Source organism: Eubalaena glacialis, chromosome 11, assembly GCF_028564815.1.
Source record: "Eubalaena glacialis isolate mEubGla1 chromosome 11, mEubGla1.1.hap2.+ XY, whole genome shotgun sequence".
Taxonomy (NCBI): domain Eukaryota; kingdom Metazoa; phylum Chordata; class Mammalia; order Artiodactyla; family Balaenidae; genus Eubalaena; species Eubalaena glacialis.
The window spans coordinates 63,873,231-63,885,711 of NC_083726.1; the positions used below are offsets into that span (position 1 = coordinate 63,873,231).

The 12,481-nt window shown below is 49.0% G+C and overlaps 1 protein-coding gene and 1 non-coding gene across 2 annotated transcripts in view; one reads left to right on the forward strand and one right to left on the reverse strand.

The window, feature by feature from the left end:
* GALNT6 (polypeptide N-acetylgalactosaminyltransferase 6) overlaps window positions 1–12,481 on the forward strand; it is a 32,809-nt gene that overhangs the window by 8,339 nt on the left and 11,989 nt on the right. The window contains exons 3-4 of the mRNA XM_061205261.1: window positions 3,100–3,692; window positions 5,606–5,778. Of these exons, the coding sequence (XP_061061244.1) occupies window positions 3,202–3,692; window positions 5,606–5,778 (664 nt within the window). The 5' untranslated portion in view covers window positions 3,100–3,201. The remainder of the gene's footprint in view (window positions 1–3,099; window positions 3,693–5,605; window positions 5,779–12,481) is intronic.
* LOC133101866 (U6 spliceosomal RNA) lies at window positions 2,442–2,548 on the reverse strand. The gene has a single exon (XR_009702753.1). It is a non-coding gene; the product is annotated as a U6 spliceosomal RNA (small nuclear RNA).

Here is a 12,481-nt window from a genome sequence, read left to right on the forward strand (position 1 = left end):
CCTACTTGTGGGTTAGTGCTCAGCCCAAGCTTCTCCCCCGAGGGACTTCACAAACATCACCCTCCCCCACTGGCTGACTTGACTTCATTCTCTCTCCTTCAGCCCCTGAGGGTGCCTCTCTCATGCTGTCTTCTCACTGGGTGATCTCTGTTTAAAATTTGACTCCCCCAGTTGACTGTACGGGAGACTGGGCTTGCTCATCTCTGTATCTCCTCCATCTGACAGAGAACCTGGCAAGAAGCAGGAACTCAGTCAATACTGCCACAATGAACAAGTCTCTTCTGTCTCCCAGACAACACCTAATATAAAATAGACACTCAAAGAGATTTGATTTGATTTGATTTTTGCTGCTGCATCTCATGTTTTAAAGGAACACGACCTGTCTCCCCCCCCCCGCCCAAAGTGACCCCTGTTCCCCCTTGATATCATGACAGCCACGTGTGCCCCAAGTGGATCCAAGTGACTCCGAACACCAGGCTTCTCCATAGGCAGCAGCTTGTGTGTTTAAATAACAGCGCAGCTCAGCTGGAGTTACTTTTAAGTACGACAGAGTAAAGAGTGTGGGTCTGGCCAAGGACCAGGTGTTTAAGGATAATTCCTGGGAAACTGAGAAGGGATTTATTAATGATAATAATAGAACTAATTGAAGGCTGAGTCTGTGCCAGACACTCTGCCGAGTATTTTACATACATTATTTCTGATTTAATCCTTCCCACCACCCTGTGGGTTAGGTATTAGTTACCCCCACTTCATAGATGAGGAAGTTGAGGCTTAGATTAATTCATATGCCCAAGGGTCACACAGCTGCTACTGATAAAAACTAACACTTTTAGAGCACTTACTGGATGCAGAGACTGCTAAGCTTTTTCCATGAGTTATTTCATTGAACTTAGTGCTTACAATAAACAACCCTAGGAAGTAGGTGCTGTTATTACTAGAAGCGGCAGATCCAGAATTTGTGCCCAGGTTTGTTGCCACCAATGTCTAGTCCTTAACCCCTGAGCCTTATACTTGCAGAGCTGTGTACAGAAAGTTTTACAATCACTCTTCCTCTGAGGTCTGGGGCCACGTACGTGGGGGTAGATGCTGGGACCATGTTCCTGCCAGAAGGTGCTATCATTAGAATCTTAGATTTTAAAAAAGATTGTTTTTATTAAATATGAGCAGATACAGAAGAATATTTATAAAATATGTGTAGGGTACAAAGAAGAGCAGTGCCACCAGCAACCACCATCCACTATTTTTTTTAATATTTATTTAGGCTGCTCAGGCTCTTAGTTGCGGCACTCGGGAGCTTTTTTAGTCGCAGCATGCAGGAACTTGTTTAGTTGCGGCATGAGGGATCTTTAGTTATGGATGCAGACTTCTTAGCTGCAGCATGTATGCAGGATCTAGTTCCCTGACTAGCGATCGAACCTGGGCCCCCTACATTGGGAGCGAGGAGTCTTACCCGCTGGATCACCAGGGAAGTCCCGCTACCATCCACTTTAAAAAAAAATCACTTCACTTTGAAGTCCCCTGTATGCCTTTATTCCCATAGCTTTCCTCCCTCTTCAGAAACTTTGGTTTCACTGTTTCTTTAATTTTCTTTATATGTAGCTCTACCACATATTCTTTTTTTTTTTTTTTTTTTTTGGCCACTCCTCTCGGCTTGCAGGAATCTTGGTTCCCCGACTAGGAATTGAACCCAGGCCCACGGCAGTGAAATCGCAGAGTCCTAACCGCTGGACCACCAGGGAAGTCCCACACATATTCATTTTTGTATTCATAAAACATATGTTGCTTAGTTTTGTGTGTTTTTAAATTTTTTAAAAATGGAATCATACTGGATGTATCTTTTTTTCAACATCTTTATTGGAGTATAATTGCTTTACAATGGTGTGTTAGTTTCTGCTGCGTGACAAAGTGAATCAGCTGTACATATACATATATCCCCATATCCCCTCCCTCTTGCGTCCCCCTCCCATCCTCCCTATCCCACCCCTCTAGGTGGTCACAAAGCACCGAGCTGATCTCCCTGTGCTATGCGGCTGCTTCCCACTAGCTGTCTATTTTACATTTGGTAATGTATATATGTCAGTGCCACTCTCTCACTTCATCCCAGCTTACCCTTCCCCCTCCCCGTGTCCTCAAGTCCATTCTCTACATCTGTGTCTTTATTTCTGTCCTGCCCCTAGGTTCTTCAGAACCTTTTTTATTTGTTTGTTTAGATTCCATATATATGTGTTAGCATACGGTATTTGTTTTTCTCTCTCTGACTTGCTTCACTCTGTATGACAGACTCTAGGTCCATCCACCTCACTACAAATAACTCAATTTCGTTTCTTTTTATGGCCAAGCAATATTCCATTGTATAAATGTGCCACATCTTCTTTATCCATTCATCTGTCGATGGACACTTAGGTTGCTTCCATGTCCTGGCTATTGTAAATAGTGCTGCAAAAAATATGGAACGTTTCACAAATTTGCGCGTCATCCTTGCACAGGGGCCATGCTAATCTTCTCTGTATCATTCCAATTTTAGTATATGTGCTGCAGAAGCGAGCACTGGATGTATCTTTCTGCAACGTGATTTTTTTCACTCAACATTGCATCCAAGTTGTGGCTTGTAGAAGTGGTTCATTCTTTGTCACTGCTGTGCAGTCCTCTGTGCTGTGGATATTTCACGCTATTTATTCATTATAACGCTGACAGACATTTGGATTGTTTCTGATTTTTGCCTTTTTCGTCAGTGCTGCTAGAAACATTCTTGTGCATGCCTCCTGACATATGTGCACCAGAGTTTATCTGGGATATAAAACCAGGAGAGGAATTGTGGGGTCATAGGGTATGTACGTTTTAAATTTTTCTAGAGAATGCCAAATTGTTTCTCAAAGTGGTTAAGTTGATTAAATCTCTTCATGTAGAGTTTCAGTGTTCCAATTATTATAGATCCATGAATGTCAGAATCTTAGGGCAGAAAAGAAACAGAGTCCATTTTCCTCATTTTCTGGATGGAGGAAATTTAGGTGCAGGAAAGTGGACGCGAACCCCGAATTCCCCGACTCCCTCCCCATCACTGCCTTGGCTCATTTCTCTCTCTCATCCCCCGCTTCTCAGGCCAAGGTCCCAGGGTGTGGCCACCACGACCCATCAGGCTATTTCCAGGGCCGGGCCAGCGCTTGGAGCTGACCCAGCCGGGGTTCCCATTGGTTCCCGAGGATGAGGCTACTCCGCAGACGCCACATGGCCGTGCGCCTGGCCATGGCAGGCAGCGCCTTCGTGCTCTTCCTCTTCATCCTGCAGAGGGATGTCAGCGGCAGGGAGCAGGCCACAGAGAAACCATGGCTGAAGTCCTTGGTGAGCCAGAAGGATCATGTCCTGGACCTCATGCTGGGGGCCGTGCACAACCTTAGGGATTCAATGCCCAAGTTCCAGATCAGGGCTCCGGAGCCCCAGCAGACACTGGCCTCCACAAACCGGACCTGCCTCCCCGAGTTCTATGCCCCAGCTGAGCTGAAGCCCTTCTGGGAACGGCCACCACAGGACCCCAATGGCCCTGGGGCAGATGGGAAAGCATTTCAGAAGAAACAGTGGACGCCCCAGGAGACCCAGGAAAAGAAAGAGGGCTATAGGAAGCACTGCTTCAATGCCTTTGCCAGTGACCGCATCTCCCTGCAGAGGGCCCTGGGGCCGGACACTCGAGCCCCTGAGTAAGTAGCGCCGTGTCCTGGGGTGAGGCCAGGGCTCTGCCAAAGGCGTGGCTGGTATGGCCATGGCCACGGGCTGAGTGCCAGGTAAAGGGCTGACAGGGATTTTAGAGTATGGGCAAAGATTTCCTCTAAGGCCTCACTTTTCCTAATCAATTGCCCTTATCCCAGGGCACAAAAGATTTTGTATCTTTTGATACAAAAAGATTTTGTATCCTCATGTCAAAGATTTTGTGTGGGGTTCGTATTATGGTCAGGCCAGAGGCTCAGGGAGACCTGTGAGAGTGAAACACGATTGTGAAGGTGACAGGGTACAGAAAAAGGAACTCTGTCCGGGCTGGGACCAGACCTGGCCTAGGGGTGACTGGGAAGGCCTGACTGCAGGCCACATATTCGGTGGCCTTGTCCCATGCTGAGGCCTGCCCCAGAGACTGCAGGACTCCGCTGCTGAGCTCTTGGCAAAGGGCATTTCCCAACAGCAGCCCTGGTGGTCAAGATTATCCCCACACCTCCTGGTTTCTTTCAGTGAAGACTCACAGGGCCAAGAATTCATTCCAATCTTTATTTGAAGCTGTTTGTACTTTCAGTCCCGGGCAATGAACCAGTTCTTAGATCTTTGAGCCGTAGCCACTTCAGTCTGTGTTCATACTGTCCTCATGTCAAAGATTTTGTGTCTTTCTCATGTAGACTTTGTCATTCCCAACTCAAGAGTAATACCCTTTTTGGCCTTTTCTCACATGGCAGTTCCCGTCCTCAAGTTCATGATTCTTTAGGACTTTGAACCTGGGGTTCCTCAGACTAGGACCAAGTATTGGAGGCCTAGAACATGGAACCACCCCAAGTTATCAGGGCTCCTAGCAGGGAAGGGTGGTGGGCGTGAGGGCAGCCAGTGGAGGAACTCTGGGAGTCTCCTCTGGAAGGCCCCTGAGAAATCTCTCTGATCAGCAGAGGGGGTTAAGAAAGGGCATCAGGGGACTTCCCTGGTGGCGCAGTGGTTAAGACTCCACGCTCCCAATGCAGGGGGCCTGGGTTTGATCCCTGGTCAGGGAACTAGATCCCACATGCATGCCGCAACTAAGAGTTCGCATGCCACAACTAAGGAGCCTGCCTGCTGCAACCAAGGAGCCCATGTGCCACAACTAAGGAGCCCACAAGCCACAACTAAGACCTGTGGCAACAAAATAAATGAATAAATTAAATATTTTTTTTAAAAAACTATAATGATTAAAAAAAAAGAAAGGGCATTAGGCCACATGACTCCTTGAGATCCAGCATTCACACATTCCTGCCCCCAGCCGAGATGGCGTGTCAGAGAGGGTGGCAGTGTGGCCAAGTGCCACAGAGTGGCTGGAGTGGATGAGGATAGAGAAAAGGTCACAGGAAATTGTTTGTGATAATAGTTTCAGATTCCAGGGAATTCATGAGGAAATGGATCAGAGAGAAACTGTACATTGTAAAGAGAAAAGCCTTCTCCTCTTATTGAGTATGGAGATTGTAGTCACTTTTCTCAGATGTCAGAGTTGCCTTTTATTACTTCCTTTCTGGGACCTCTGGATTGGATTACACTTTATGCAGCACACATATCACTGAGAAAGAGAGAGTCAGCCCTGGGAACTCCTAGAGCAGATGAGAGAAGTGAGGGGGATGCCCTCGGCATCACCGCTGGGGCATCGAGCCAGCTCTGGGGGAGACAGGTTTTGGAGTGGGTTGGTTAGGACCTGTGCAGAGGCTCGGAGTAGGTGGCAAATAGCGGGGAAGCTGGAAACAGGGAGCAGCTATTCCCAGCTCCAATGGGGAATGGAGGCTGGGGGATCCAAGGAGCAAAGGATGGTTATAGGAATCTGTGGACCGAGCCCTCCCTGCCCCCGGAACTCCCAGGGACCTGGAGAGCTGTATCTACACGTTCATCCTTGCAGATGTGTCGACCAGAAGTTCCGGCGCTGCCCCCCACTGCCTGCCACCAGCGTCATCATTGTGTTCCACAACGAGGCCTGGTCCACGCTGCTGCGGACGGTGTACAGTGTCCTGCACACCACCCCAGCCATCCTGCTGAAGGAGATCATTCTGGTGGATGATGCCAGCACGGAAGGTGAGGCTAGGGGGCCCCCCAAGGAGAGGCCTGGGGTCTCCCCGGTATTCTGTGAAAGAGGGCAGGTGCTCCTGAGGGAACAGGCACTGCCTCATGGCCTGTTGTCTGGCATCACAGTTCATCATAGAGGCTAGGAGCAGGAAGAAGGCAGGTGGGGGCCAGGGGGCAGGTAGACCACATTTCTAGAGCCCAAGCTTCATTCACATTTTTACCCCCAAAGCTCCAAAAGCTTAGCAGGTCTGGCTTCAAGGACTCCCTTAGAGCTGCCAAGCCCAACCCCAAGTTAGAAATGCCGGGAGAGGTCAGGGCAGGGCAGAGGGTGGGAACGGCCTTCCCTCTGTTTCCTACCTGCCGGACCATTCCTTTGCTCTTGAAGATTCCACCTCAGAAGCCCTTTGCTATAGTTGGTAATAGACAAGTGAGGTTGCTCGCCAAACTTCCACCGTTCAAAGCAATTCCAGAAACATCTACGGAGTACTTTGTGCCTGGCACTGACTTCGGCATAGGGGATAGTATGACAAATGACAAATGAGGGACTTCCCTGGCGGTCCAGTGGTTAAGACTCCACGCCTCCAATGCAGGGGGCGCAGGTTCGATCCCTGGTCGAGGAACTAAGATCCCACGTGCCACGTGGCCAAAAGAAAAGACAAATGACAAATGAGACAGATCTTGCCCTGAGTAGGCTGACAGCCCCCATAGTCAGATGACTGCTAACAACACCAACCACAATGGTGTGGCCTGCAACACACCCCAACGGACGTGAAAGGGTGTGGACTTGAGAGTCTGACACCCAGGAACTCAAGTCCCAGCTCTGACTCTTCCTAGCTCTGTGACCTTGGGCAAGACACTTAGCCTCTCTGAGCCTCAGTCCCCTCTTCTAAAAATGAAGACAGTGGTGGCCGAGGGCTCAGAGATAGGTGGTAAATGAGATCATTCATGCGCTGCAGAGCACTTAGTTTCGAGTAAGAGCTCCGTGTGCATTAGTTTCATTTTATTCTTTGTATGGGAGCAAGGCGCTATGGGAGGTGTTATTTCTGTGTGGCATGGCTGGGGCGGTCCACCATGGAGGCCAGATTAGAGCGGCGCCTGAAAGCCCGAGTGTTTAGGGAGAGAAGAGGTGTTGAAGGGCAGTCCCGGAAGAGAGAACAGCATCAGCAGAGCCCTAGAGACATCAGTGTGTCTGTGCTGTGGGAAATGATGTTGAATGAAATCCATGCCGTGCTAAAAGTATTTATTTGGGGGGGAAAACAAAACGAGGTATCATTGAAGGTGCTTAAGCTGGAGAGTGACCTTATCTCAGAAGGATGGCAGCTTTGGGGAGGGTAATGGTCAGGAAGAGAGGAAGAGGACCCCGAGTCCAGAGAGGAAATTCATAAATCACTTGAGCATGAGATGCCGGGGCCAGAACTAGGAAAGGGACTGCGGGACCCATGCATTGGTAGACTGGGGTCCTCCAGGAGCTGAGCCCTCCCCCCAGGCGGCACATGGGGGCTGGGGCTCTCCCGGGTTGGCTTCCTGTGCCCATGCTCCCGTATTGAGGGCAGGAACTGTGCGGCCCCTCCAGTGGAGCTGCTGACGCCCCCTCCTGCCCTCTGGGTAAGAGGACTAGGGCCGGGGAGAGCAGTGGGAGGAGGAGCTGAGTATGGGCACTGTTGAGTCCATTTCTTCAGGGAGCTCCCATTTCCCCGGGAAGGACAGACACCTAGCAGCACTTACAAAGCAAAAGCAGACAAGTATCAGCAATGCAGTGAAAGGGTCTGGTGGATAAGGAGCAGAGAGATTAGCTTCTGGAAACGGGGGGGCAGAGTTTGGCGAGAGGGTTGGGGCTTGAGAATGGCCTCCGGGGAATCTCAGTAGCAGTAGAATGGGTGTAAAGAGTGGGAACCAATGTATCAGCTGCCCTTCCTCTCAAACTAGGCTCTCTCATAACCCTTCTCCCCACAACCCTGAGAGGCCCATCCCTCAGAAGCTTCTTCCCTTAAATCCCATGTGGTGGAAGTTCTAAACAGTTCCAACTTGTCACTCAGAATTGTGTACATCCCTAAGGCACAGTTGGGAAGTTCCTCTGACCAGGCCAGCCAGTGACATAGTGCCAGGCTGCCACGGACAGCTGTGAAAGGGCAGAGTGGCCTGTGCCCAGTAGGGTGGGTTTGGCAAAGAGCCCGCCCCTCTCGGGCCACCAGACGTGTTCCCGTTCCTTCTGGTGGCCTCTCCCTTGTTGCCCTGGACTCCCTCATACAGCCAACTCCAGCATCTCGGAATCACCTGCCTGAAAAACCGAAACCAGCCATTCTTAGTTTCCTGCGTCCTGGCCTCCTTAGACACTCTGTTAAAAGCTATGCCCCTCTCTCTAGAACAGTGCACAACTGCCACAAGTGTGCACACACCCACATTTGTGCATGTAATTCCAGGGAATTTGTGGACCCCGGGATAAACCACCCTACCTTGAGGGCTTTGGGACTCTAGTGATACTTTCAGCAATGTTCAGTTCAGCAAAAAAAGAAAAATACCCTCAGATCCATGGTCAGAAATCTCTGCAGTCCACGGTGGGATAAAATTTCCCACACCTTTGACCGTTTGATCAGATCACCCGGCTCTCATTATACACACACACAAACAATGGCTGTGTCTGCTGAAATTCGATGTCTTTGCTCTCTGTCGTCCTATCCAGGCGCCCGGCAGCACGGTTTGACCACAAGTGTACAGGCGTTTGATGCTGGGGGGCGGGTATCAGAAAGAGGCCCTGTGCCAGGCTGGGGAACTTTTTCTTTCCCACTTCACAGTCTGTCCCCAGGCACAGACTTCCCTCCTGCGTGGCCAGGTCAGCAGCCGAGGTCCACTTTTGGTTTGGCACATTCCATAGGCTCCTAAAAACTGGCCCCCCCAAGCCTGTCAGTCTACCATGCCCCAAACAGAGCAACCCCTTGTCCAAAGCCCTGCCCTGCCCTTGGCAGGGAGGCTGAGTAGGAGAACCTACGCCTCCCTCCTGCGCACTTTGGATTAGCCCAAAGGAGAGGAGGGGCAGCCCTAAAGTCAGGAAACACACTGTGAGAAACGCAGGGGAGGAGACATTGGGAGCACTTTGGATTAGCCCACGATTTCCCCCACTGCCATCTCCCCTGGCTGGTCAGAACTGAAGTGAGTGGCAGTTCCTCTCGTGGCCCCCTCAACTCCCAAAAGACACCAGTAATGCAAGTCAGGAATTATTCAAAGCCTCCAATTCTAGTTGAATTACAACTTCCAGTGTCTATTCTAACAGGTAAAGTTGCTTTATTACTGCTATCTCTTACCTCTGTCCTTGTTTTATAATATAGGAAGATGTCTCTGTAGTAACTATGTCCTGGATTTTCTAGGAAAGTTTCCATTCAATATTTTCTTCCCCATAAAGAAATTCTGCTATTCCCGCATGTCAGTTTCACCTGCCAGTTTAATCCTCACGCTTGGAGATGGAAAGAGGCCGATAATGAGTCTTGATTTGGGTTCGAAAATATAGCCCAGTGTCTAAATGTTCCATCTGGGCAGGAGGATTGTAGAATACGCCCAAAGCGTGCTACACTCGTTCCTTTCTCCTGTTCTCCTTGCAAAAGGATTAATCAAGAAAAATTTCCCCATTGCAGTTCGATTTGAGGCTGGATAGAGTATAGATGGGCATGAAATGAAAACAGCATAAAACGAGAGAGGGAAAGTTAAGAGAGGAAGTCCTCCCTACAGAAAAGGCTTTCTGTTTTGTTTTTCTTTTCTAGATTTTTCAGCAGCCAAAGAAGAGGGGGAGAGTCCACAAGAGAAGCATAAATAAAGGCAGTTCACTGATGTGCTTAATAAGTATTTATCAGTTACCTACTGAGCACCAGACCCTGGGCAGGCTCCAGGGGTATAACAGTGAACAGTTGAACAAGGTGTCTGTCTTTTTAGAGCTTACTTTTTTAATGGGAAAGACAGAAAATAAATAATTGCAGATAATAAGTGCTATGAAGAAATTAAATTAGAAGAAAAATAAGAATGCAGGTGATGGGCTACTCAGTAATTAGGCAACTTTTTTAGTCAGAGTAGCCAAGAAAGGCTACTCTGAGTGCTCCCCACAAAGGGAACAGCCAGCGCAAAGGCCCTGAGGCTTAGTGTGTTAATGGGGCAGAAATAAGGCCAGGATGGCTGCAGAGAAGCAAGCAAGGACGCAGAAACAGCACTGGTACAAAGTGAGTTTACAAAGGTGAGCAGAACTGAATCACAAGACCTTTTTAAGCGATAGTGTTTGGATTTTTGAATGTGTGTGGTAAAATATACATAAAATTTACCATCTTAACCAGTTTTAAGTGTACCATTCAGTGGCATTAAATACATTCTCATTGTTGTGAAACCATCACTGGAACTCTTTCATCTTCCCAAATTGAAACTCTATGCCCATTAAACAATAACTCCCCATTCCCTAGCCCCCCAACCCCTGGCAACCCCCATTCCACTTTCTGTCTATGAATTTTACTACTGGAGGTACCTTGTGTAGGTGGTATCATACAGTATGTGACCTTTTGTGTCTGGCTTATTTCGCTTAGCATAATGTCTTCAAGGTTCATCCATGTTGTCACATGTCAGAATTTGCTTCCTTTTTAAGGCTGAGTATACCATTGTTTGTGTAGATCACATTTGTTTGTTTATTCATTCATCCACCCATGGACATTTGGATCGTTTCCACATTTTTGACTATTGTGAATAGTGCTGCTATCAACATGGCTGTACAAATATTTTTTTGAGTCCCTGCTTTCAATTATTTTGGCTGTATACCCAGAAGTGGAATTACTGGATCATATGGTAGTTCTTTGTTTAATTTTTTGAGGAACCATCATACTGTTTGGGTTTGTTTTTTTTTTAATATATAAATTTATTTTTTTTTTTTTTTGGCTGCATTGGGTCTTCGTTGCTGTGCACGGGCTTTCTCTAGTTGTGTTGAGCGGGGGCTACTCTTTGTTGCAGTTCGGTGGCTTCTCATTGCAGTGGCTTCTCTTGTTGTGGAGCACAGGCTCTAGGCATGCGGGCTTCAGTAGTTGTGGCACATGGGCTCAGTAGTTGTGGCTCGCGGGCTCTAGCGCGCAGGCTCAGTAGTTGTGGCACACAGACTTAGTTGCTCCGCGACATGTGGGATCTTCCCGGACCAGGGCTCAAACCCGTGTCTCCTGCATTGGCAGACGGATTCTTAACCACTGCGCCACCAGGGAAGTCCCCTGGATTCGTTTTTTAAGTGCAATTTTAAACCACCATAGTGACATGATGTGATTTATAGTTTTAAGAGAGAACTCACTGTGGCTGCTGTGTCACAAGTAGATTGGGAAGAGGAGTGTAGAGTAGAGGCCGGGAGACCAGTTAAGACATGACTGCTGCAGTGACGGTGGGGATGGAGAGAGAGAACTGGCCATATTTGCTGAAGGACTGTTTGTGGAGGGGGAGAATCCAGCACAATTCCTAGTTTAGAGCAGCTGGAGGGATGCCGGTACCATGTATTTACATGGGGGGAGGCTGGGAGGGCAGGTAGGGAAGAAATCTGGGGCTCCGTTTCAGGCATGTTAGGTTTGTGGTTTTGTTAGACATCCAAGTGAAGATGGCAAGGCCAGGAAAAAAGGCCCAGGAGCATCTGCATATAGATGGTATTTCAAACATGGGACTGAGTAAGGCATGTGTGTGGGAGGTCACAGGAGTCTCATAGACTCCAGTCGTGAGGAATGAAGCCGGGCTGGGGTGGTGTGGTGTTGAACCTAAATTAGGAGGCTCTCGTCTGGGGGACATAAGGGAGAATGGTTGGGCCCGTCTGTCTTTCCACACTCGGCTCTGCTGTACTCAGCTCTTGGGTTTATGTCCATTGGGTCCAGGGAGGGGCATGACTTAGGAGAGCTATCTCACCCCCATCAGAGGGCCTGAGGCTCACGCTCAGAATTCTCAGGTCCCGCCTAGACACCCGAGATTGGAGGGAAGGCGTGGGAGAAGGGCTCTGTAGAGCTCAGGCTGCCCTGACGTTCACAGCTCAATGCTTGGCGAGCTCTTACCACAAAACCCACTTCCTATGATGTTTTGTCCCTGGGTTATCTCCACCACCATGAACTTCCTGTAAGCACAGTTATGTTCTCAGGGGAAACGTCCGCCGTCAGCCGCGCCGAGAAGGTAAGACTCCTGCACGGGGATCCTCCCACCTCCCTGTTAGAGCCAGCACTCGGGGCTGTACTTGGAGGATGGGCCTAGGAGCTCCGTGAAGGCAGGACCCAGACCCCGGCCCTCCGTGCCCAGGGTAGTGGCTGGCACCTGGCAGCGTGTTCACAGGTGTTTGCTAAGTGAGTGCTGGGCTGAAGCTGCCAAATGAGGCTAATTTTGACTTATAAACACTGGGGACAATACTCCCTATTTCACAGCGCCTTAATCTTCACAGAGAAGATTAAATAAGAAAGTCAACATGGAAGCACCTAGTTCCATGAGTGACACATAGTAGTGCTCAAGTATTTGGGCACTGTGTGTGTGTGTGTGTGTGTGTGTGTGTGTGTGTCAAAGTAGAGGGAGAGTGACTTCCCTGGCGGTCCAGTGCTTAAGAGTCCGAGTTTCCACTGCAGGGGGCCCGGGTTCGATCCCTGGTGGGGGAACTAAGATCCCGCATTCTACGCGGTGTGGCCAAAAAGAAAAACAAAACGAGTAGAGCGAGAGATCAATCGCGCCCTCACAAAACTGACTT